We start from the raw sequence: 24,200 nt of genomic DNA, 5'->3' as shown, positions 1-24,200 counted from the left end.
AATGTAAGTAATTTATCAAAGTTTCCATTTTTTTTTCATCAACCACCAGGTTTTTTAAGAATGTTACGTAAACTTTGAAGTCACTAATTATTACAATAAATATCATAAAAATATTCTAACTCCACATAATTTCATTATGGTATTTTAAAAAGTCCCATTTATATTTATTGTTAGTTCTGGTGGCTGTTATTTTTATGATCCCTTAATAAATCCGAATAACTCTGAGACCTCCTGATGTTAAATATTATTGGCTGTACTCTACTATTTTTACAGTTTACTAAACAGATTATGAAAAAATCTTTCACACTATGACTCAACAAAGTCGCACTAAAGTTAGCAAACTCTTGGTGTCAACTTGTCACGTCATTGCTTACAATGCAATAAAAAAATGCAACAAGTGTAAGAAAACACTTCTCATCCCACTTTAAAAAATGTCAGATATTTGGTTATTACATACATTATTTAAGTTTGTCCTTCCTAAAACTACAAAAAACATTTTGAGAGTGACTGACCTGTGCTTCTGATATGTGCGCCGTGTGTTTAAAGACGATCCATTCTACAGATTCAGAGCAGGGAGGAGTGGTCAGCGAGCCGTTGTAGATGTAGTACTTATCGGTGACGTTGGGCAGGAGGGAGCTCAAGGTGATAGCGTCCACTGATCCACTCTTACCTGGGGAAATTAATCACTGGAGTCAAACCTCAAGTCTTCCAATTCTGCTGTCTAGTCTGTTTATAACACAGAATTTCTGTAGGTAATTCATTCAAATCATTATTCTTATCAGAAGAGTCAATGCTACATTAAAAAATATATCAACTAGTGATGCATGATATGTCGGCACTGACATTGATAACAGCCGAAATGATTCATTTTTTTTTTAACATATTGGTATCGGTCCGATAAATAACATTTGGGCGATATCAATATCAACAGTAGAACAACAAAGGCAGTCAACAAATAAAATTGATTAAAAAAAACAAATACCACTAGAATTACCAGATACATTTGGATTATCTACACATAAAAAGTCTCCTATGTTACTCATATACTGTTTGAGTAAAAGGGCAGATAAACCTTTTACTCAAAAGATCATCCATAGAGCTACTGTAGATGATAGCTCTGTGGATGATAGCATCCATAGAGCCTGGATAATATCCAGCCTCTAAAGCAGCAAGTACAGATTAAAAGGAAGTGGACACAAGATAAAGCTATAAGCTGTATGTGTTTTATTGTAAAATATTTGCCATCTTCATCTTTTGTAACAAGCTCAGACTTTTCATGTAGTGACCTACCATATCTGCTCACACCACTGACTGCTTCCACTATAGGACTGAAGTTTCCATTGTCCTCCAGGCTCACCTGGAAATGAAAGAAAGATCGTATTGTTGCTTTATTTGAGGCGAGGTACAGAAACAGGTAGGGGGTTCCACAGTCAGGTCGCCTCACCTCAAAGAGAACGGCCAAGGCAGCCACCCTTCCTCCATTCTCCATTGCGTCGTCTAAAGTTTGAAATTCATTGGGATTGTAACAGTAAATCTGCACCTGCAACACAGTCAGAGTCAACGTTAACGTTAACGTCAGAGAAGAAAACGTGGCGTGCTGCTGACACTTACCTCCAGAGGGTATTTCATCCCGTTCAAGCTGTGTTCAGACCCATCTGACGTTGCATTGCAGCGCCCCCAATGGAAGCTGAGTCTGGATACACGAAACCTGGAACTCAGCCCTCCTCCACTTACAAAGAAGTCCCCTCCCAGGTTGATGACCACTAAAATGTTCATAAAAACAAACGCTTAAGCAGAACAAAACTTCATCTTAATGAAAATAAATTTACTTTGGCTCCTTAATGGTTCATGAAACAAACCAGCAAGCCCCAATCAAACCGAGTCTACTGGATTACCAAGTGTGAAAACACCCTGAGATTCCCAAAGTACCTTCCTCTACACATGTACACCCTGAAATCCAAATAAAGACCACTGCAGAGTCTGAATTGCAGCAGAAATGACCATAACAGTGTGAGCAGTTGAGCTGGTGTGTAGATTTTTCACATCATAAGCCAAGATATATTTTCACACCACTAGAAGTTCACTTGTGCTGAAACTTTTAAACGTTCAGTGATGCTTAATCAACGTGCCGTGCATCCTGACAGATTTTTATTCCACTAACACCCCGACAGAGCCGTTACATAAAATGTAGTCTTTGTGTGTCTCTCATGAGAGATATTTAGCTCTGGGAGCTATATCTGGGAGTCAGAGCGAAGAGAAGTTGCCTTTATGCGTGTTGTTCATGCAGCCGACTGCACTCATGGTGTTGAAGCAGCATTAAATGTGCCACTCTGGGACTATTTGCTGGGAGAAGATCTTCTTTTCCCACCGAAGCAATCGTTATAGGTTAGCATGCCCATGACGGTGTGAATAAATCGATGAACTAAGCTAATAGCAAGTAGTTCTCACAAGCTTCTATCATTAAAAACTCTCAGATGTTAAGAAATCAATATGAAAGTAATTGACACACACGCAAAAATATGTCGCATGAGCTCCTAATTTTGCAGATGCCATTTATGCAACACATGCGCCACTTCTACACAACTTCTCAGATATTGAAGCAACAGCCAATTGATAACAGTACTTAACGTCATGTTGTTTTGACTGATGAAGATTTACTCACATCAGCATACAGAACGCTTGAAACTGAAGGCGTGTACTTTCTGATTAATTTGAATTTATTTTAAATTTGAAGTTTCATTTTCAGACAATGAGATTTGACGTCATTGCAAAAGTAATCTAGCCGTTCCTGAATGCAACACTGAAATCCACACCCTTGATCCCAAAGGACACACTAATTAGAACAGCTGCCAGGACATTTTTATATATTTTTACAGTTTATTTTACCAGATAAGTTGGTTGACAACTGTTCAGAAAGCATCAAAATGAAAAGACTCATTCACCAAAATCCCCTTCATAACACTTGCCTTTCAATACACCAGCATGTACAACAAGATATGAAGCGGTGTAACAGCAGTTTATAGGCTGAGTCGGTATTTCAAAAGCAAATCTTTTACAATTACACACCAGTTGAGTCTAAAACTGTTCCCTCAAGTCAAATATTAAGATTCTAAAACCTACTCTGCTTTTATGAAGGGTGTCCTAACGTTTTATGAACACTTTAGTTTATATGGATATAGAATTATGACTAGTTTATCATACAAGCTGTGTGTGACTTCTGCCATTTCCACTTTCATACCACTAACGTACAACGCTCACACAGAGGCACAACACGGCTTGCAGCTCAGGCAGTATTGCAGAGATGGAGAGGATAGAGTAGCTCAGACAGCTTTCATCTGTTTATCACTTCAGACATCACTTCACGTCTCTTCACATCGTCCATGCTCCCCCACTCGCTTTCCTCCCTCCTGCTCTTTTCTAGCGACTCCTCTCTTCATCGCTGCCTCTCAGCACCGATCTTTTCTCTTTTCATTACATGATCCCTCAGTTGTTGCCGTCTCTCTCATTGCTCTTCTTGCAATTACATAGTCTCTTTCACTTCTTGTTTCTTTCCCAACAGCTCACTGTGTCATTAATCTTGGAGCTGTGGATCGTTTTTTTTTCTTTTTCTTTTTTTTGAGGGGGCTTATAAAAACTTAATCCTTCCACCGCTCAGGATTACCAAGTCTTGCTTTACACAATCATTATATCAAAAATATTCCCACATATTTCCACGGTGTTAAAGCTGCAGTATGTCATTTTTATTAAAAAATGTGTTTTTGACATATTTGTTAAAACTGTCACTATGTTGTGACAGTATAGACAAATAATCTGTGAAGAGATCGACCTCCTTCTTGCCGAGCTATTATTGCCATTTGAAGAAATGCACCGCTCCCAACCAAAAACAACCAATCAGAGCCAGGAGAAGGGGCTTAGCGCTGTCAATCAATCTCATGTATTCGCTGCTAAATGTGATAAAGGTGGAGAACAGAATAGAATACCTTCAACAGTCCCCCCTGGAGGGAAATTGACAAATCAGTACAGCAAGTCCGAAAGAACAAAAATAAAAACATAAGACATGGGTAGATAGGTGCCTGAGGCTGCAGCCATGGGAGGCGCTACCCTTTCGTGACAACTTAACGCTACAGGAAAACTATTAATTCTACATAATTGGTGGCTATGATAATTAGCCTCAGCATTTGTAACAGGATCTCCTAGCTGCAGTGTGGCATAGAGCATAGAGAGGAGGTGATTGGCAGCACTAAGACCCTCCTTCTGGCTCTGACTGGTTTATTTGTAGTTAGTTCACAGATTATGTCTCATACCGTACTGCCGCGACATATAAATAATTTCAAGAAATATTTAAAAAACTATTTTCTATTAAAGTTACACACTGCACCTTTAAGTACGGTGCTTGCACAGAAAAAAAAAATCAAGTTGTGGAGACACTGGCTTCACTAGGATACACAAGTTTGAGGATGTGCTTAAAATTTTTTTTCGTTTTGGTATTTTATGCTTATGAAAGAAGGCGGTTTTAAACATACCAGTTTTCCCATTGTTTTGGATGGTGGTGGACTCCGATGTGGGTATGTGCCAGCCCTCTAGCTGCAGGTTCTGGAACTGCATCCTGACCTGGGTAAACATCTCGTCGATGTCCACGGGAGACTGCCGGGCGCCATTACAGGATGGGTAACTCTTCCCCCAGTTCTGCTGGTTCAGGCTACCTATAGGTAGGTATGAAAACTAGCTTAGTACTGCTAAAAAAAAATGTAAAAAATAATTTAAAAAAGCAATGCAAGTCCACTCACATTTGAGTTCAAAATTATTCATACCTCCGGTAGATTTTAGGTTTAAAGTAATCTTTTTCATTTTATCAACATGCTTCCTTTGACAAGAAAATGTGTTATGATACTGGCAGAATCTGAGCTAAAGATTAGGATGATGGCATCCTTAAGCCTCAAGTAGTCTAACAACACATCATGACCTGATCTAAAGAAAATCAATAACATCAATCAGTATGAAAAGGGTTACAAAGCTTTTTTTTTTTTGTTGTATCAGAATTATTGTCTGAGTGCCAACAATTCTTGAGAGATTTACTTTCACAAGTGAAGCATTAAGGCTTGTATACATTAAAAAATATATATTAGGAATTTTTTTGTGTGTATTTCAAATGTAATGGACACAGATACAGAAAAGAAATGGAGAAAAGAAAGGTAGAAAGCTGTAGAAAAGATTTAAAGGGAAAGTAGATAAGAGGAGAGAAAGAAGCATAGAGAGACTACAAGTCAATACCCTAAAAGTCTGAGAGAAAAAACCATTTAAGATATATTTAGTGGCAGCTGCAACTCAATATAGAGTGAGTACAAAACCATTTAGGAACAGAGACTTTGGGATTCCAGAGAACCACAGTGGGAATCATTATCCACAGATGAAGACATGGAAAAGTGGGGAATTTTTTAGTGTCCAGCCTAAAATTACTCCAAGAAAGCAGTGATTATTCATCCATTAGATCCTGAAAAAAACAAGCTCAACATGAGAAGCACTGCCAGCATCAGATAAGTGTTCATGATTCAACAATAAGAAAAGATACTGGGCAAAAACAGCAGTGAGGGTGAAAAACAACCAAAAATAACACAAGGATCTGTTTAAAGAGTTCCCCAGACGATTTGACGTTTGGAAAAATATTATGTGGACTGACGAAACAAAACTAGAACTTTTTGGAAGACTGTAGAAAGATTTTTGAGTTTTTACTGCAGAGGAATAGAGTTTTCATTGCGATTATATGATTTGGTACAACATTAAAAAGTACAAAGCTGTAGTGAAAACGCCTAATTCTTTCCATTGCTTGAATTAGGGAAAAAAAGGGTCTTTTATCAGTAGTTTGAGTATGTGCCCACTCACACGCACCACCTATGCTCACAGCAAAGTTGTACAGAAAAGAATCCGAGGCCGATGAGCCGCTCAGTGAAGTGGCAGGGGGATAGTCTCTGAACATTTTTTTTTTTATGTTTATGACTAAATGAGCTTTTGGCTGAATAATCTTCTACATGTATGTCTTTGTTTTATTTTTTCAAAACGGTGCAGCGTGGATTGTGCTGGAAGTCACTGATGCGGTGTTGGTGTGTGTGTTTTTCTGTTTTATAAGGATGCTTTTCACATGAATTATGTAAGAGAGGATGAACACACGAAAACATGGAGACAAACAAAACTCAAAGCCAAACCAGCAGCAGCACAACATTCAGTCAGAGGGCCGTAACATGAAAGACAAAGCCAGAGCGCTTCTTTATATGTTAAAGCTTCATTAAAAATGAACCTTATGTGAAATGCAACAACAACAACAAAAAGCAGCAACTTGTAAATAAAATATGAGAACATGTCAATATTGTAGGCTCTTGGCTGAAATTCCAGACAGCGATTGTGTGTGTTTGTGTGAATTTATTCATGATAGCGCGCCTGATCTGCACCTGCATTCAGTCACATGATCACAGCTGTCTGCTGGATGCGTATGGTTTCGTTTATTATGTCTACACATTCGTGTTTGTAGGATTGACACTTCTTTGAGATGTTTGACGCATATCTTGCACGGTAAGGCATGTTTCAGTTCACCTCAGCACCTCAGTGAGATCAGGAAATGGGCATTGACTAGGCCTTTACAGTGTACTGACTCTCAGACTCTCAGTTCTTTGTTGAATTTACTGGTACATTTTGGGTCTTTGTCTTACTGCAAGATCCAGTTCTACTAAAGGTTCAGTCTGGTCCATTGTACAAGCGACCCTTACAATCGGCTTGTACGACACCATACCTGGTCCCCCTTCAATTGTAGGTCTATAGGACAATGGTATGGTACGGTTAGGGTGGAGCTACTGCTACACAACACAGTCTATTGATTGTGGGACAGAAAAACACCATTGCTTGACTCATGAGATGTACTAGTGCATCACGTTCGTCGTCGCACTAGTATGACGCAACGTTAGATGTGTGGGTTTAACCTCAACTGGTGGTGGAAACACTCTCCTGAATTTAACAGAATCCTAACCTCCTACAATCTTCTCTTTGAAGGCAGATCTGACCATGATGTTCACATTCACTTCAACAGCTCCTAATAGCTGTCAGTATGTTGAAAATAAAGAGAAAGAGCACAAATATAGAGTGGGAACAACATCAGCCTATAAAGCAGCTGAGCCAACATCTCTTTCACCCTCCTCTTTACTGGACAGGCTCAAATTAAGCACTGCTTATAATAAAAGCAACAACCTCAACCTTTTCTCTGCCTAAACTCGCATTTCTCGCAATATTTATTCAGGTTTTCTGTTAGGGAACAAAGCCGTCCAGAATTCCAGCTGCAATAAAAGACTTCCACGTGTCCGTCTCCACTTGTGCTCTGCGTAAAATAAACACGCGAGCCGCGCGCACGTGCTGCGGCGCGTGAGGGGCAAAATGTCAGGAGGGTGTCAGCGGTCAATAAGCTACATCTCACCCCAACAGCTGTATCTGTTAGCATCACCTCAGGCACACACACATACGCGCGCGGGTACCCAAACATCCGCACACACCGAGCGACTCCGCTGACATAACGCTGCCATGACAACAAGTAGCTGACAGTTTGAAGACAGGAATAAAAAGGAAAAGAAAAAAACCCCAAAGCCCGACTTGGATGTCACTGAAGACTGCTGTGCTCGTTTAAAAGCCGCACCGCCTTGCCTCGCGCGCGCTCCAGCTCGCGCTGGGAGAAAAATGGGGATGATTCAGAGAGGAAATTACTTTTCAGGTCTCTTAAGTTCCGTGTGCTATTCAAGCGCGGTCAGACAAAGAAGTATGTAGATGTGTCACCAGCGCTTCTCCAAATCAGACCTTCTTTTTTTTATCTTACATTCAGAACATTAGAATATTATGAGCCCTCCTTTTTATTTTTCAGGCCTTTGTTCTATATGAATGTTAAAAGCAGGTCAGATGAGGCTACAAATGATCTCATTTTAAACCACAATAATCTGTAATTTACTAAATCTTTGGTATTATTATTGTTGGACTTAACTTAGAAGATCTCCAAAGTTAATAATTGCACATACTGATTAATGTAAATATCCGCAGGGATTACCTAAGATGCTAAAGGTTCTTAAAGAGAGCAGGTCTGGGCTTTGACTAGGCAAAACCAAAAAGGAAATGTTTTTGTTTATGAATGCAACAAGAAATTGTCATTTTAGGTGTTTTTCCTGTATTTTTTAATGCAAAATCTGCTTTTAATATTTATGGCAGACTTTTAAAAGTAGTCTCAAACTATGCTACCCATTCTTCATTTTTCCATCTATACTTATAGAAACGGCTAACCTCATTCAACAAAATCGTTCTTTTTTCCTTTTGGCATAGAAGATTCATTTTGTTCTAAAATCTGAAAGTAGAAAGAAGTTTTTGTTTAGTTTTAATAGCATGACGTTTTATGTACATGTTTAGAAAATGATTCGTTGCTGCTCTATAGGTGAGTTTTGTTTTAAAGCGTGATAGCTCTGGCTGTGTGTTTAGGATTATTGTCAAGTTGGAAGGTGAACAAGCCTCTGACAAGTTTTCCCCCAATTATCTTCTCATGAAAAAATATATGAAATCTCCCAATTTTTTGTTCTTGTTTAAAAACAAAAAACAAAAAAAAAACTCCTGTCCTCTCCCCCATGGCATGATCCTGCCACTATTAGTGGCGCTCCGATAAATCAAACCCCATTTCCTTCATTATGAAATTGGGATCAGCTCAGGCTTTTTAAAAATCGGTGATCGGCCAGAAAACTGCAATCGGTGCACCCAAAGCCACTACCGTGTTTCACAATCAGAATGGTGAAATTTTGTAAAGATCAAAAAGAAAATGAATTTTTCTGTCTTTTAACAATGATCATGCATTAAAATGAAGAAAATATTTTCTTCTGATGTGACCGCGATTGCTCTTTTTATCCTTGACACCCTTATCCTTTCAGGCCTGGGTGGAGGGGGGTCAGAGGCAACAAAAGAGAATGAGGGGAGTGAGGAGGACAAAGAGGGAGAGACAAGGTGATGAAGGAAAATATTACAAAAAAACCTCCAGAGGAAGGAACGTAGTGTAGGAAATGTCACATTTGCTCCAGAGCTGCAAGCAATGCAAATACACACACACGACCCATGTGTGTTTTCTACCACTTAGAGCTGACGTCACCCTCTGCGTCTCCGCTCTGCTGAGTGAGCTAACTGCTCAGAAAACAGGGGAGATTGTTCGATTGAATAATGCAGGGCTCGGAGGGTTTTTTGGGGTCCTGTCGGCTCCTGTTTGCTTCACAGTTGGCAAAAAATAGCTGAATATGTATTAAATATTCAAATGAGAGGCTGCTGGTGTTGTCTTAATGGCGCTTTCTGAATCTGCAATATTGCCGCTGCATTCACAGGAGACCGTTATTTTTCATATTCCATTCAGCCTTACTCTTCAGTTAACTCATGGCTTCTTTTCACAGTGAGAAAAAAAAAGAAAAAAAAATCTAACAAAAATAATTTTAAAACATGAGCTGGAAGTAAGCTGGAAAATCATTTACATTATTGTTTATTTTTTACTTTATGACTTGCAGTTTCCCCATATAGAACTACATTTCCCAGGAAGACATCGACCCTTATCATTTAGGTTTTCCTTCACACACACCCGACTGCCACAGTGTGACATAGTGACACAAAGGAGAGAGTTAGAGAGAATCCAAGATAAGAAATGAATCTATTATGGATAATAGAGAGGCTTCACACGCAGAGAAACGGGCACATGATTCATTCAGAAGATCTAATACAGAGACAAGCTGTCACACACAACAGCAGCCACCTCATCTATCAATCAAACGCTCTGATTTTTAGAGGGAAAGAGAGGCCCCGTGTGTTTGTCAGGAGATCTTAGGGGCCCTGAAACATCTAATCAGAACTAAGATCCGTCAGAGTCAGCTTTATTTGCTAAGTTTGTGCTGTTTTATGTGACTATAAATAGATATAAGAAGAGAAAGTTGAGTTAGTGCACACATGCTAAAGTCGAAATAGTTTATGTCCAGGATGTGTGGGGTCTGCCTGTACTTATAATGGCTGAATTTCACACGATGGAAGACTGTGTCTGGATTTTTAAGGCTTATTATTTTTTGTTCTTTAAGCTGTTGTTTAATTAGCAAATAAAAAACTGGAAGTGTTGTTTAAATGGAAGTTTAGAAGCACAGCAGTAGTGAAAAATAGTAAAAAACTGAAAGTCAAAGTTGTTTTAGACAAAAGCAGTCACTCATTGCACATTTTATTTTATCGGTCTACATATAAAAAGTAGAGCTGGGCGATATGGATTTGGAATTTTATCACAATATTTTGTAGTACTATTCCAATAATAATAAAAATGATGTTAAAAAGACTATTTATTTCTTCTTTTTTTGCATACCATAGCGGAATAAACATAAATACTGCTCTTGAAAAACATCAAGATTTAAAATAACCACATACATGAAGAAGTGTGGTTTAAGTCATTAGGATGCAAAAAAGAGTCTTCATTCAATCATACTGTCAAATTTATTGATATTTTTGATGCTCTCGTGAAAAAAAATGGGAGAAATAGTAAAAATAAGTTTTTAGTCCATTTTTTTAACATTACATAAAATTTATTGTGTTATTAATTAATCAAAAATGATTATCACAACATGACATTTTTCACAAAAAATGATAAATGATTCACTAAATGCCCACCTCCACTATAAATTCAAAATGTTATTTATGTATTGTTTGTCATAAGGGAGTCAACCCATAACCAAAGCTCAATTCCGTTTAAGTATATTAGCCAAGTTTACAGCGAGGGGAAATAAATAGGCCCAGTTACCAAAAGAAGTCCTTATAAAGCTGAACTGTGCGTACACACACCAGCACACAGCAGTCACTAAGCGCCCACCTTTTGGAGAAAATGCTGCAACTCTTTCACCGTTAAATATCCAATGTTTGGGGCGTGCTGTGGTGTCGTAGGGGGTTAGCGCGCCCTGCGTTTGGAGGCCTTGGTCCTCGACGCGGACGTCGCGGGTTGGACTCCCGGTCCCGGCGACCTTTGCCGCATGTCTTCCTCACCCTCTTTCCTGTCTGCCTATTGTCGCAAAAAATACGAGCCACTAGCGCCGCAAAAACTCTTCGGAGAAAAAAATATATATATCCAATGTTTGCTCCTGGAACATACAGTGTAAACCTTTCAATCACGGCCCAAAACAGAGCGCAGTTGATTTCTATTAAATATTTACCCTCCAGTAGTGTGAAAACATGGTGTTTCAAAGATACCACGTGTTTGGAGTCCAAGGTAGTCGGTGCATGTTGCAAACCTTTCTGCTAGGCACTTGAGATGTGAAAAAATGAGCTCTCCTATAATGTTTAACCGCTAATGTCCTCACAGTCCACACCATCTCATGTGGCGGCCATTGTCATTAGCTCTGCAACACGCTGATGAAGACTGGACAAGAAGCAGGGAGCACATAGCCTCTATTTGTGGATGAAGAAAGACACCTCTGCGTGACACCTCTCGACTCCCCGAAGGCTTCCAGAGGCGGCTGCACAGACTGAGCAGCAACTGGAGCAGAAGAGCAGCCAGAACAGAGTATTTGGTGACTAAGACGGCAGTTGAGAACATTGTGGGTGGTGTACTGAAGGATAAAGAGAGATGAAACGCACAGGAGGCTGGATGAGAGGAGCCTACTTATATAGAGCAAGCAACTCCTTCTCCTCATCTTGTTCTGGAAACACCACAGCAAGAGATTTTTAGCTCTCAGATTTTAAAATAACACTGAAAGACGACATAAAGGTGGTGATGCGGTCCACCTGCTTCTGGCCAAATGCATGTAAAGCCATGAAGTGGTGATGGTGGTGATTGCATGGGAAAACAGCATCCAATTTGATACTTGATCAGTTGGGTTCTGAAGAGTAATGTGGCGTTATAGTCCTGGTGTAAAGCAGTTAGCAAACTTTCTCAACGAGAGAAAAAAAAGGTCCTAAATAAGAATGGAAGAGAACCATTGTAAAGTAAAGTGACCCGCTTCCTTTTTGACAAGAGGAAATGGTAAACGTTTTGTTCATAGGGTTAGCAGTTGATGCTTGTTCACGATGCCAGCGGTCCGAAGGCGGACCATAAAGTCAGAGCCTGTATGTCAAGTAAAATTGGATCGGAGTAAAGTGTCAAACACAAGAGATGTATTTGTGAAATGCAAAATTATGTAATTCCTAAATGTGAAGGGAAAGTGTATTCCTTCATCAGCCAGCTGAATGATAAAGCCTGAAGATGTTCCATAAGAACTGAGAAATTTGGCCACAACAAGAACAATGTTTGCTGTGGCCACAACATTTCATCCTTCAGGAGAAGTTCAAGAACAGAACTCCTTGTACAAAGTGGCAGGAGAAATGTTGATGAAATGCACTTCCATCTTCGACCACGACATTTATAAACTTCAAACAGATCAAAACAGAGGTCTGGCTAGATGATGTGTTGAGAACAATGAGGATTTGGTTTAAAATCTTCTACAAGCTACTGGTTTCAAACTAACTCCCAGGTGTGTAACTCTCAAGTCCTATTGAGGGCAAAATGTTTCCAAATGGTTTTTGGATCTATGTCAGGTCACCAATGTATTTCCTGCTTTGAAGATTGTCGACTTAAAAAGAAAAAAAAGAAAGAAAAAAACGCAACTTGCATGAATCACTTCCACGTCTGCCAGAGCCCACCTCTTTCCAATCACATCGCTTCAGATGTGAAGGAATACGTAGCGCAAGCAAAGCACACGGGGGTGGGAGTTATGCATAATTAAAACCTGAAGGTGTGTGGGTGGGTGTGTGTTCCATAGACAAAGCGCAACTGAAGCCCGCATGTCCCCCGGCTACGGTTTGGTGGGTAGAAGAGGAGAAACAGATGACAGGAGGAAAAAGAAACAAAAACAGGTAGACAGATGACAAAACATGCGGCAATTATCTAGTAATAAATTCAACATTTGGATTCAGAATGCTCGTATTTGGCTCAGACTGCTCAGAATGTTCTGAAGTGGCATAATCTGTCATGCTGCATAATCTTCCTTTGGTTCATGATACATTTATGAAAACTGTAGCGGGGGGAAAAAATTAATAATGAAAAAAACAACAATTTATCAGAAATAAGAAAAAAAAACATACTTGCAAATTCTTTTGATTAATCACAGTGTGAGAACTCTGGAATATTCCTTTGGGAACTTCCCAGTAAATTTGCCTGGCAGGGGAAACTCTGGGTTAACGGGATTCACAACAACACGCGCACCAACAGATTGGGCCCTAAGGGGTACCTTCCAGGCACAAGGATCCCAGGGACTCCCTGGAGACAAGGCACAGAGTAATAATGATGGAAACACAGAACATTAAAAAAACTTCCTGTCTTGCTATACAAAAATAGCAATGCTATAAAAGAAAAATCAAATGGGAGTGTAGCTCTTCAAAGGACGTTTTGAATGTCCTGCGTGTTAGATTTATAAAAAACTTTTCCTTTTTTTTCCCACCGTAACAAGCTTTGTCTGGATTACCAGAAGATTATTATTTCATGTTGAACCAAATAAAAACATAAAAGCATTAATAATTTAAAATGAATCCACTTGGGGAAACATGGAAGTCGGATTTTTTTTTTTTCTCAAGAGCGAGAGATGTCCCAGAAGAGCTGGTATGGAAGAAAAGGTATGTTTGGGTTTCTTTTCTTTTCTGAAGCTTAAAGCATGAATAAATCTTAATGATATTTTGAAATTCTTACGGACTTTCAGGTTTTCGTTTAGGTTGGATTTATGTTGATAATTTTGCATTTAAATTTAGAATTTGTTTTGTTGAATGAATCTTCTCTATATTTTTGACTTAACTGTTTTTTTTCACTCAATATGGTAGAAATGCATTTTAGTTTCTGTCCAACAACAAGGTTAAACTTTTCCTGTTTTAAGTCAATTGGGATCAACAAAAGAATTTCTATTTGAAACATGCCAAAACAAACATCTTTTGTTTGTTTTTCTTTGTTCAAATCTTTTCAAATTCAAAAATTCACATACATTTCATTGGTTTTTGGCGATTAAAATTGCCTTTTAAACACGTTTTGTACAATCTTCTCCCAACAGTTTGCTGGGACTTTGGCCCATTTGTTGCAACAGAACTGAATTTGGGGATTGTGTTTTTAGACTGCCTTGCTCGAGCACACACACCTTTTTAGCTTAATCTTAATGTTAGTGTGCGTTCACACCAGCCCTGTTTAGTATGCTTTAATCAAACTCCAGTTTGTTTGTCTAGTAGGTCCAGTTCGTTTGGGAAGGTGTGAATGCGTAATCAAACTTTGATAGGAACCAGTAACGCGAACTCTGGTCCCCCTACAAAAGTAAGTCTCAGTTTGATTGACATGAACTCTAGCACAGTTTGAATACATATGTGAATGCCAAGTGAACCGTAGAACAGTAGACCTCTCCAAAAAGCAAGAAGCAGAATACAGTGCAGGGCATTCTGGGTAAATACAACTAAAACAAACATAAGAGTCTAGCGCTAGCGGCAGAAATGTCTCGAGGTCTTTTGCCAAAGACAGAAGAGAAATCCCTCAACGATAGAAATCTCACACCACTCCATTTATGTTTACATTTTATGAAGATAGAAGTTGCGTTCACTTCTTCTTCAGAGGTTTTTATGTCATTTCCTTTATTGGTTCTCGGTGCAGCGCCACCACAGGCGAGGAGGAGAACAGCTGGCAGAGTGAAAGTGAACCACATCAGCTGAAAATGTAACAGCTGGTGTGGGCAATTTTGGTGCCCAATCAAACATAGTTTAACCGCTCTGAAAACAATTTTAGTGTGCATATGCTTCTAAATTTAAAGGTAAAAACTTCTGTGAGAAATTCCCTTAATGTCAAACAAAACAAATCTGCCTTTCTTACATGGCAGGTTGATAAGTAGTTGTGTAAGCACATTTAATGAGAGGTATGTAGTCATTTAAACCTGTTGCAGTAAATCTAAGCGAACAGCCATGGTTTGTTGGAGGCGAGTTCATTGTAAAGGCCTATAGGGATTTGGATGTATCCTGTCTTGAAAGTTCTCAGACTCTCACTCTCTCTCGTTCTGCTGGCCGTCTCTCTTTCATTCGCTTCCCCCCGGTCCCCCCTTTACTTCTGATACTTCTGACCTAACTAAAAACGCGGTGCGCTGTGCCTCACAATGAAGTGTGGTCCTTTCAAATGTTAATGCTTTTACTCTCGGCTCAGAGCACCGCACAAGGCGAGAAACAGAGCTGGACACAAAAACAAGCTTGTGTACACATGCACGCTTTTGCACACACACACACACACGCACACGCACACCCACCCACCCCCACCCCCACACCCACACACACACACACACACAGTGGTAGCTACAGTTACAGTGAATCTCAATGAACTACCAGAGGAACTCATTTGTGTTGATGAACTTCCATATCCAACACAGAGAAAAGGAAAATGTGTATCCACTTCACTTCTGCTGCTGACAGGTTGTTCATTATTCGTGTCAGTGTATCACACACCAAAAAAAAAGCCATTACAATATGACAAACAAGGTGAAGGTGGCAGACAAATTGATTGCAAAGCTCTGACAAGACGACAGAGCAATCTGAAGGATGAAATGCAGGTGCACCTATTGAGATTCAGTCTTTGTCACGTATAACAGCAGTAATGGGTAGAAAATGGATTAAAGCTTTGGCTTTGTATTCATCCAAGGTTGGAAGTAAGGGGGTAGGTCAATAATTGAGCATAAACCCCATTGAATTTTGCTCAAATGAACATGTAGAAATAGGTTTTGTTCTGTTGTAATTTGGCTTGGTGTCTAATGGTTCCTAAGTATTTCACAATTCTCGTATTGATTATCATCATTTGGAGGTAATGCACTGAAAATACTGTGCTACATCATTTGACAAACAGCAGCTCTTCCCATTAATATTCACAGTGAAATCTGCTGAGAGGGAGCTTTAGAAAAGGTTTTCACTTTGCTGTCACTCTAAGTGATCAAACCGATGATGTAATTGTAACTAATCAACTAAACGAAACGGTTTGCTTTTATAATTCCAGGTGAGATCTATTAGCAGCAGTGGAAATCATCGTACATCTTAGCATTTTACAGCTAATGTGATCCGTGGAGGTGAAGGTTAATAACCCTAATAGCTCTTGTTTTACCCTGCTGATGGCCGGCGGGTCTCTCCTGAGCAGTAAAACTCTAATCGCTCCCTGAGGGGTCCTTACTGCCTGTCTGCGTCCACTCTTTGTTTCTGTCTGATCGTAGCTTAACTCTGCAGGGGCTCCGTGCTGAGTTAGCTCAAGTCACCGAACCATATGGTCCGAGGCAGATCAACCTTTTCCTGCGGGAGAGGCTAATGGATAATATCTGCAATTCATCAGATATTCATATTGCTGTGGCGTTTGCGTCTAATACGGGCTCTGCAGCTGCAGAATGAGTGATAAGTGATTATTTCTGGGAAAACTGATTAAGTTTTATGGCATCAGAATTTTTAAAAAGTAGTTGGTTTAAGATAAGCCGGCTGTAGAAGCACTAAACTGGAAAACAAAATTCCACTTGCAGCCACTAAACAAGTAAAACATCAAAAGAAGGGCATGTTGAGGTGGCGTAGGGGATAGCGTGACCCACGTTTGGAGGCCTTGAGTCCTCAACGCGGCCGTCGCGGGTTCGATTCCGGGCCCGCCGATATTTTACGCATGTCTTCTCCCCTCCCTCCCCCTTTCCTGTCAGCCTACTTTCATATAAGGGATACTGGAGCCCACAAAAGACCCCCTGGAGGGGAGAAAAATAACAAAACATCAAAAGAATCAAACAGACCTGAGTAGGACCAGTTCATTTCTTCTGGGAGTTTCTCCAGGCCTTGGGCCGGCGGCTCCACCGCCAGAACTATCAAAAACAAGACAGAAATGTTATTGTAGCAGATATGTTTAACAAACAAGTATTGGTTTGTATTATACTCAACTATGGAGTTTTCCAAAAACTTCTACAGAACAAATAATCACCCACTGCTTTCCAATATTCACATTTTCTCTCATTTGGCGTCCAAGTGCAAGTTTGTTACAGCAGATTTGCATGAATAAACTTAAGAAAGAAATAGAATCTATATCAAATTTAAATAAAAAAAACAACAAGAACACTTTTTTTTACACTTGTGATTGAACTGTGGCACAGTGGGAAGTGTAGTCAACTCGCAGTTTTAAAGTTGTGGGTTCAATTCCAGCTCCCTACCTGCCATCTCAACGTGCCCCAAGTTGCCGACCGATCTTTGAGTCAGGGTGTTTTTTAGTGACAAAAGTATTCACACCCCTTGAACTTTCATATGTTTTGTCACATTATAGCCACATACATTAATGTATTTGATTAGAATTTATTGTGAAAGACCAACACAAAGTGGAATACAAATGTGAAGTTGAAAGAAAACTTTTTTTTACTAATAAAAACCTGAAAATGAATCCTTTTGTAAGTCACTGTAGTTATGGATTTTTTAAAAATAAATGATTAAAATCTATTGTGTAGCAATTAATAGCTTATAGTCAATAGAATATATTAGGCATAACATGTAATAAGTGGGGAGAATTGAACTAAAAGTTGCCTTGCTGTGTTATGGTAAGCTTATTTATATGTATAGAGTTGAACATAAAAAAAATAATCAGTTGGCAACATTTTAAATGGAACTGCAAAAAAGCAACACACACACACACACACACACACACACACAAAGGAGAAATACCAAAATGATACATTTTCTCTTTCTTTGATCTTTCAAAGCGTAACTCTGAAAAAGAAAGAAAGAAAAAAAACAGAATAGATGAAAGGGTCAGAGTCAGAGTTAGGTCCCAGTAACATCCCAACAACAACATGTGGCACAGACACACTGTGAATAATCCTATAGTTACAGTATTTGTGTAAACATCATAAATTACTGCACGGGTGACACACCGTATGCCCCACTGCATTTACTTTCACAGTTCAGTCACGAGTCCTCCATCACGTCACTGAGGTTACTATGGAACGGCTTGTAAAGTATTATTGGCCTTTGTGTGCAGATTTCTCATATTCAGCTTCAGCCCCGCCTCTATTTTCAGAGTAGCCATTTTTGTGTTTAAGCTACTTAACTCTGATCCATGAAGCACCAGCAGAAAAAAACAGAGATAAAAAACACCCATAGCTTGACAGATTGGGCAATTTTCACAGTCTAACATAAGGACAAAATCTGCTCCATTCCTACAGTAAAAAAAATATATATATACAGTATAAATATATATATATATATATACAATACAGACCAAAAGTTTGGACACACTTTCTCATTGAATTCAATGAGAAGGTGTGCCCAAACTTTTGGTCTGTACTGTATATATAAATATATATATATATATAAATATCCTGAAATATTAACTTTTAACACCAGATATTGTGTAGGTAGCACTAATATTGTTAGGCTCCTTGCTATAGAAACTCTACCTAAACAAAGAATGATCATTCTCTTCTTTCTATTTTTACTAAAAGCTGACTTTCATTTTGTTTCCATTTGGTAACAATAGCAAGTGTTTTTGTCAAGATTTGTCGCGTGAACAAACTTGTTCCAGTTATTTCAATTGTGAAATTGTGGGGGTTTTTTGCATTAGCAGAATACTGCCAAATTTTTGTGCACATCTGTAATGGAAAAGTAGCTACAGATACAGTTTTTGCTAAAACATTTTGTGGGCAAAAAAAACAAACCATCTACTCAGAGGAAGAGGAGAAGAAGGGAAGAACTGAAAAGAAAGGTTATCTTTCACAAATAATTAAAAAAAGCATTCTAAGATGAAAGCAGAAATTTCAACACAGTTTTTTGTCTAGCGCAGAAAAAAAGACATCAAAACTGCTCCGTTTTGATGGACACTGGGTCATTCAGGTACGTTTACATTTTAAGCGGTGACAAGCTGGTATTAGGGGTTTAAGACGCTCATACAGCAGCCATCAGTCATCTAAAAGGCAAAAGAAAGAGAAGCCGTGGGGGCTCTGTGTTTTAAAGCGAGCAGAGGAAAGTGAAGGGCCTTTATTGCTGCAGGTTGGCCATGCATGAAGCCCAACGCTGAATCACTTCATGATTTCACCCATCTACACAGCACCTGCTTTCCAACACTTTTCAGGGCTTGATATCAAAAGGTTTACAAGACAGAATTTTCTGTAGAAAACCACCATCAGGAAAAAAGTCAAAATCTTCAGTTTTCTTCCTACGAACTTGATGTATAGCTCCAATTCCATTACAAATGTGAGCAATTTATTTTCTAAATATCAAATTGTGCACTGATACAGTCAATGAAAACACAGCTTATGTTGTATTGTAATGTATTGCAGGTAAACATAACAAATGCTAATATGTCCCTTCAGAATTCCATAGACACGGTCCAGGAGGTTGAACTATATCAGTCCAGGATGGCTGATGTTTGCTCCTTTTGCTTACAAATGTGTACAGATGGAGATTTTACTTACGCAATTTTTAAAATGCACTGTACAAAGCTCACCGTTTGCAACAGATTGTTGCATATGCAGTCCTTCCTATTAATCTTAGCTTAGCAGGACGTTTTTCGGTAATGGAAAGATTACGACATTACTGAAGTTTATTCAAGGTCAAAAGTAAAAATGAGTCTAGGATTAGCCATCCAATCACTGAGGCAGAATGCTAGTAGGTTTAAGATTTTAGGAAGAACTCTATCAAACACTCCAAATATTCCATTCATGCTGGAAGGCTAGACGGTTCAAACCCAGGAAGAAAAATACCTGTGCCAACCAGATTGTTTTTCTTCTTCTTTTGCAAAACTAGAAAAAAATTCTCCAAGATTCCCAAGATGTTGATGAGTCCTTACTGGGAGTTCTGGGTGTTCCCCCTGGTGTCCTCCTGAGATGTGCCTAGAAAGGAAGGCCCTCATCAGGCACCTCAATGGACTGCTGTTTAAGCAAGGTTTATGTTTTCTATTAACCCAAAACAGAAAAACATAATTATTTGATTCTTTCTTGCAAGTTATGCATGTTTTGCAAATCATCCAGTCTATTGCACCCCCACCATAAACCCTATAGAGGAAGCTCTTCATATCCAGGATCCTGTTCTTTGTGACATGATCTACATTTCTTGACCATAGAGGAAAGCTGGAATTAAAGACCATATATTACATGGAGATTCCCTCTTTAATTCAGCTGTTTTTTCATCACAGCAGACCACAGTATCACAGCCTTACCCTTGACAACATCCATCTCTTGCTCCATCCTACCCACAATCACTCATGAACAGGAAGAGGTATTAAATTCCTAAGGCAATGACTGACCCCAACCAGCAGGAGGCAATCTATGTTTGTCTGCTGTCCTCAGACTTAGAAAATCTGATTCTCATTCCAGCAACAATAAAAAAAATGCATCATTTAAAAGAAGAGATCTAAAGAAAATAAATAAATCTGGGCAAGCGGAAGCATTGAAACTCAAGCAAGAACACAGAGAAACCATTTGCTTGCTTCAAAGTTAACCTCAAACAAGCCTTTTCATAAATCTTACCCAGTCCAGCCATGGTTATGATTACAGACAAGGGTAGTAAAACCACTGAATTCTGACACTGGACAGAGGAGGATCATAATTTAGTCCAGATTCCAGACCAGAATAATAAATGTCTCTGTTCCAAAGATCATTGTTCTGACCAGAAATTAGAGTCAACATGGAAGTCAAAATGGTCACTTTAAGAATTGCCTCAATGGAAAAAGGTCTCTTTGAGATGCCAGAGAAAGTATCAGTGACTGAAGTTTTGTCCAGCTGTATAGTCAACAGAAGTCGAAATAACTTTCTCAATTTTGCCACGAAGTTTTTGCGCTAGCTTTAGGTGGTTTTTGGCTTTACTAAAAAAGAAGAGTTAATGTGCAAAAGGGGAGATGGAAACACATTTGCCAAATAAGTTCTGACATAGCACACTTTCTTGTCTACGCCTTACCAGAGGCACAAAACTCAGACAACTTCAAAGTCCAAAGTCCAAAGTTCCAGCATGGATGGGAGAACTATAGTCTCAAGTGGCAGGCGAGAGGCACTCCAGACTGGGATGGGAGTGATGTATAGATGAAATACTGTATGTGCTCCATGCTAGTTAGCAACCTCTACTTCCTGTTTATTACAGCCATGACAAAATCACGCTTTGCGTAGGCTGGTTGATTCACTCCGAATCAGTAGAAGGAAACGCGCCTTGTTTTCCTTTTGTTTTTTCTTTTTGTGACATTTCAAAAGTTCATGTAGAATTTGTGTGACAGTTGGATGGATAGCTAAATCATAGCTATTGTAGCGCACCACTGTCCTTCCTCACCCTGTTACTGCACACTTCCAGTCAACAGACTGATTAACGTCTGCTCCATTTTTACCATGCTAACACCAAACACAGTTTTTTCTACTGCCGAGTCACCTAAGCAAATGTCCCTAGTAAACTAATAAACCAGCCAGTATTAGCTTGTTGTACTCTGAAATGCTACATAATAGCATAGCATAAAAGAGATAAAACTCCTTGCAATCTAAATGTTTTCTTGAAAGATATTTAATTTTTTTATATAAATTAAATAATGGTATAGATTGTTGTGTTGTTAGCATGAAGCTGCTCATCATACACTTCTCTCACATTGACCAATGCTAAGTAAAGAAGCACTATTTTTGTCTAAAGAACTTTCGACTGGAAGCCAAATTGAACCATCAAAACCTTTCGCCGCTTCCCGATCTTCAAAAACATGGCATCAATCTAACCAACTGTCATCACATAATAAGTAGCACTTTCTTAGTTTTTTTTAGGTCACAACTTATAAAAATAACTACACTGAAATCTCTTGAGTGAAAGTAACCCTACACAGCAGCTGCAGTCAGTGACAAACACACAACATCCGCCTCACATAAAACGTGACACCTGTTGGCCGCCAAACCACCAACACACACTCCCGCAGGCGCGGGCCTTCAGAGGCCAGACGATAACTTATATAGCCTTCAGCTGTGTGTGGAGTGTCAGCCGGGTAAATTACCACACTTGACCTCTCTCACACTTAGCGTTTCTCTGGATTTATCCCACTGCGTCTGCTTAAGCATAGAACGTTCTGACTGTGCTGTTGACACGATGAGCTTCAGGCGCTTATTTCTGTTCATTTTAATGATTATGGCAAACAGTTAGACCAACAACTCAGTGTTCCAGAAAATGATGTTGCATGAGATTGATATATAAAACCATATACTGAAATATTTATGCTATGGCCTATGCAATCAAGGGGAATACTGCTAACTTAACAGTTTTCCAGCAGAGTCACTTCAGCCTCTGCAGGCAGGGGGTTTTAAAGCGTGCAACGTGTGAGAAGCCTAAAAAAAAAGTAACTGCTGACGAAGCAGGTTGAATAGTTAAATACAGAGGGCTGTATCTAAGTATAAGACTGGAAAGTTGAGTGGAAGGAAAAAGTGTGACAAAAAACGCACACAAGCAACAGGGATGATCACAGTCTAAATAGGATTGTGAAGGAAAGAAAACATTCAAGAGATGAAATTGGACTAGATTCAGTATTTTTTTTTATATAATTCATTTTTGGCTGGTGCTAGTGGACTTTTACCTTTTTCCTGACTATAAATAGACAGGAAAGGGTGCAGGTAGAAAGTACCGAGGTCAGGAGTCAAACCCAGGACAACCACAATGAGGATTATCGACTCTACTTACCGAAACAAGCAACTAATGATTATTTGATTATCGATTATTCTAAAGATTAATCAATTAACTGCATAAATAAATGGCACATTCTGCAATTTTTTTATTCAGCAATTAAAGCTTTTTTATACAATATTAGAAATACATCAAAAGATGCAAATAATCAAATACTCAAATTCCTTTTCAAATACAAAAACAAGCATTTTATTGCCAAAAATGCATAAACGTAAGATTCGTTTTGTGTAGCAAAAAGATGCATCTGCAGCTAAAACATACTTCCAACATCAACGTGTGAGAAGCTCAGCCATTGTGTTTAACACCCATACAGTGGAGTAAATGGTGCTTAATATGAGATTTTTTTATTTTTATTTTTTTTACTGAATTTAAACCAGGTTAAGCTAAAACTGGCACTTGAGTTCTGGGTTAAACAGATCAACAGACAAAGGTGATTGTTTATCTTAAACCCAAAATGTAGATATTTTTTGTACAGTTTTTTTTTTTTTGGGAAACTTGTCTGACCGTTGTGTTCTTTCAGCAGACGGCCTTTTTTAAAAGTCTATATACTCCAGTCAGCAATCAATCAATAACTAATTTAGTTAATAATTATTAATCATGATTAATCGATTGATGCTCCCTGGATTCAGTGTTTGAAACATGTCACAGAATATAGTCGGCCAGAGACAATCGAAGCCAGTCTATCTATAAGCTTTATGAAGGAACATTTTAAGCTTAGTCTAGAATGCAGCAGTATTCAGCTTCTATGCACCTCTGATCTGGAACAAACTTGAAGAAAACTGCAAATCAGCCAAAACACTGAGCTCCTTTAAATCAATTCTGTTTAGAGTTGATTTTGAACCATAATAAATGGAACACTGATGATATTTTTGATGATTTTAATGATGGCACTAAACAAAATAATGTCTGCTATTCGTTTTCACAGCTGTTGACTACGTTATGTGTTCATGTTTTTTTAATGTTTTCATGATGTAAAGCACTTTGAATTGCTGTGCTACAACCATACAGTTACCAAAAAAGTATTAATAAATAGTTCTTATTGTCTCATTATCACAGTAGTACGACATCCTGCTGCATCTCAGATGATGGAGGGATGAAGAAAAGCTGAGAGCGACAGAGTTTCCCCGTCACTGAGATTAGGCTCCATGTTAACTAGGAGGATTGTGTTTCTGGGTGCAGGACAAACCGAGCTTTGTGTCGGCGGCATTAACGCTGCAACAGAAACTTTTATCAGGTCAGACTTTAACTGGAAGCAGTGACTGTGTCAGGTGAGTGCGCGTGTGTGGGTGTGTGTGGGTGTCTATATTAGTGCGTGTGAAGCATCTTGTTCTCCAGTAGTTTTAAAAAGCGGCAAGGGAAGACTTGTGAGAAAGTTTTATTGTGAGTTTGACCAAGACAATACGGGGACTTGTGTTGGAGGTGGTAATGTGGATGAACAGCTGACACACACCCATGCACACGCCCTCACAGTGTCAAGTAACCCTCTATATATCCAACCAGAAGCTAATACCTAA

At 39.0% G+C, this 24,200-nt stretch overlaps 1 protein-coding gene across 2 annotated transcripts in view; it reads right to left on the bottom strand.

The window, feature by feature from the left end:
• ptprz1b (protein tyrosine phosphatase receptor type Z1b) overlaps positions 1 to 24,200 on the bottom strand; it is a 58,669-nt gene that overhangs the window by 19,857 nt on the left and 14,612 nt on the right. For both annotated transcript variants that reach the window (XM_032589531.1, XM_032589532.1), the window contains exons 2-7: positions 16,806 to 16,874; positions 4,524 to 4,703; positions 1,612 to 1,763; positions 1,445 to 1,540; positions 1,291 to 1,357; positions 513 to 670 (exon numbers count right to left, since the gene is read on the bottom strand). In XM_032589531.1, coding sequence (XP_032445422.1) covers positions 513 to 670; positions 1,291 to 1,357; positions 1,445 to 1,540; positions 1,612 to 1,763; positions 4,524 to 4,703; positions 16,806 to 16,874 — 722 coding nt within the window. The remainder of the gene's footprint in view (positions 1 to 512; positions 671 to 1,290; positions 1,358 to 1,444; positions 1,541 to 1,611; positions 1,764 to 4,523; positions 4,704 to 16,805; positions 16,875 to 24,200) is intronic.

This window comes from Xiphophorus hellerii, chromosome 17, assembly GCF_003331165.1.
Source record: "Xiphophorus hellerii strain 12219 chromosome 17, Xiphophorus_hellerii-4.1, whole genome shotgun sequence".
Classification (NCBI taxonomy): domain Eukaryota; kingdom Metazoa; phylum Chordata; class Actinopteri; order Cyprinodontiformes; family Poeciliidae; genus Xiphophorus; species Xiphophorus hellerii.
This window is presented reverse-complemented; position numbering and strand designations above follow the sequence as displayed.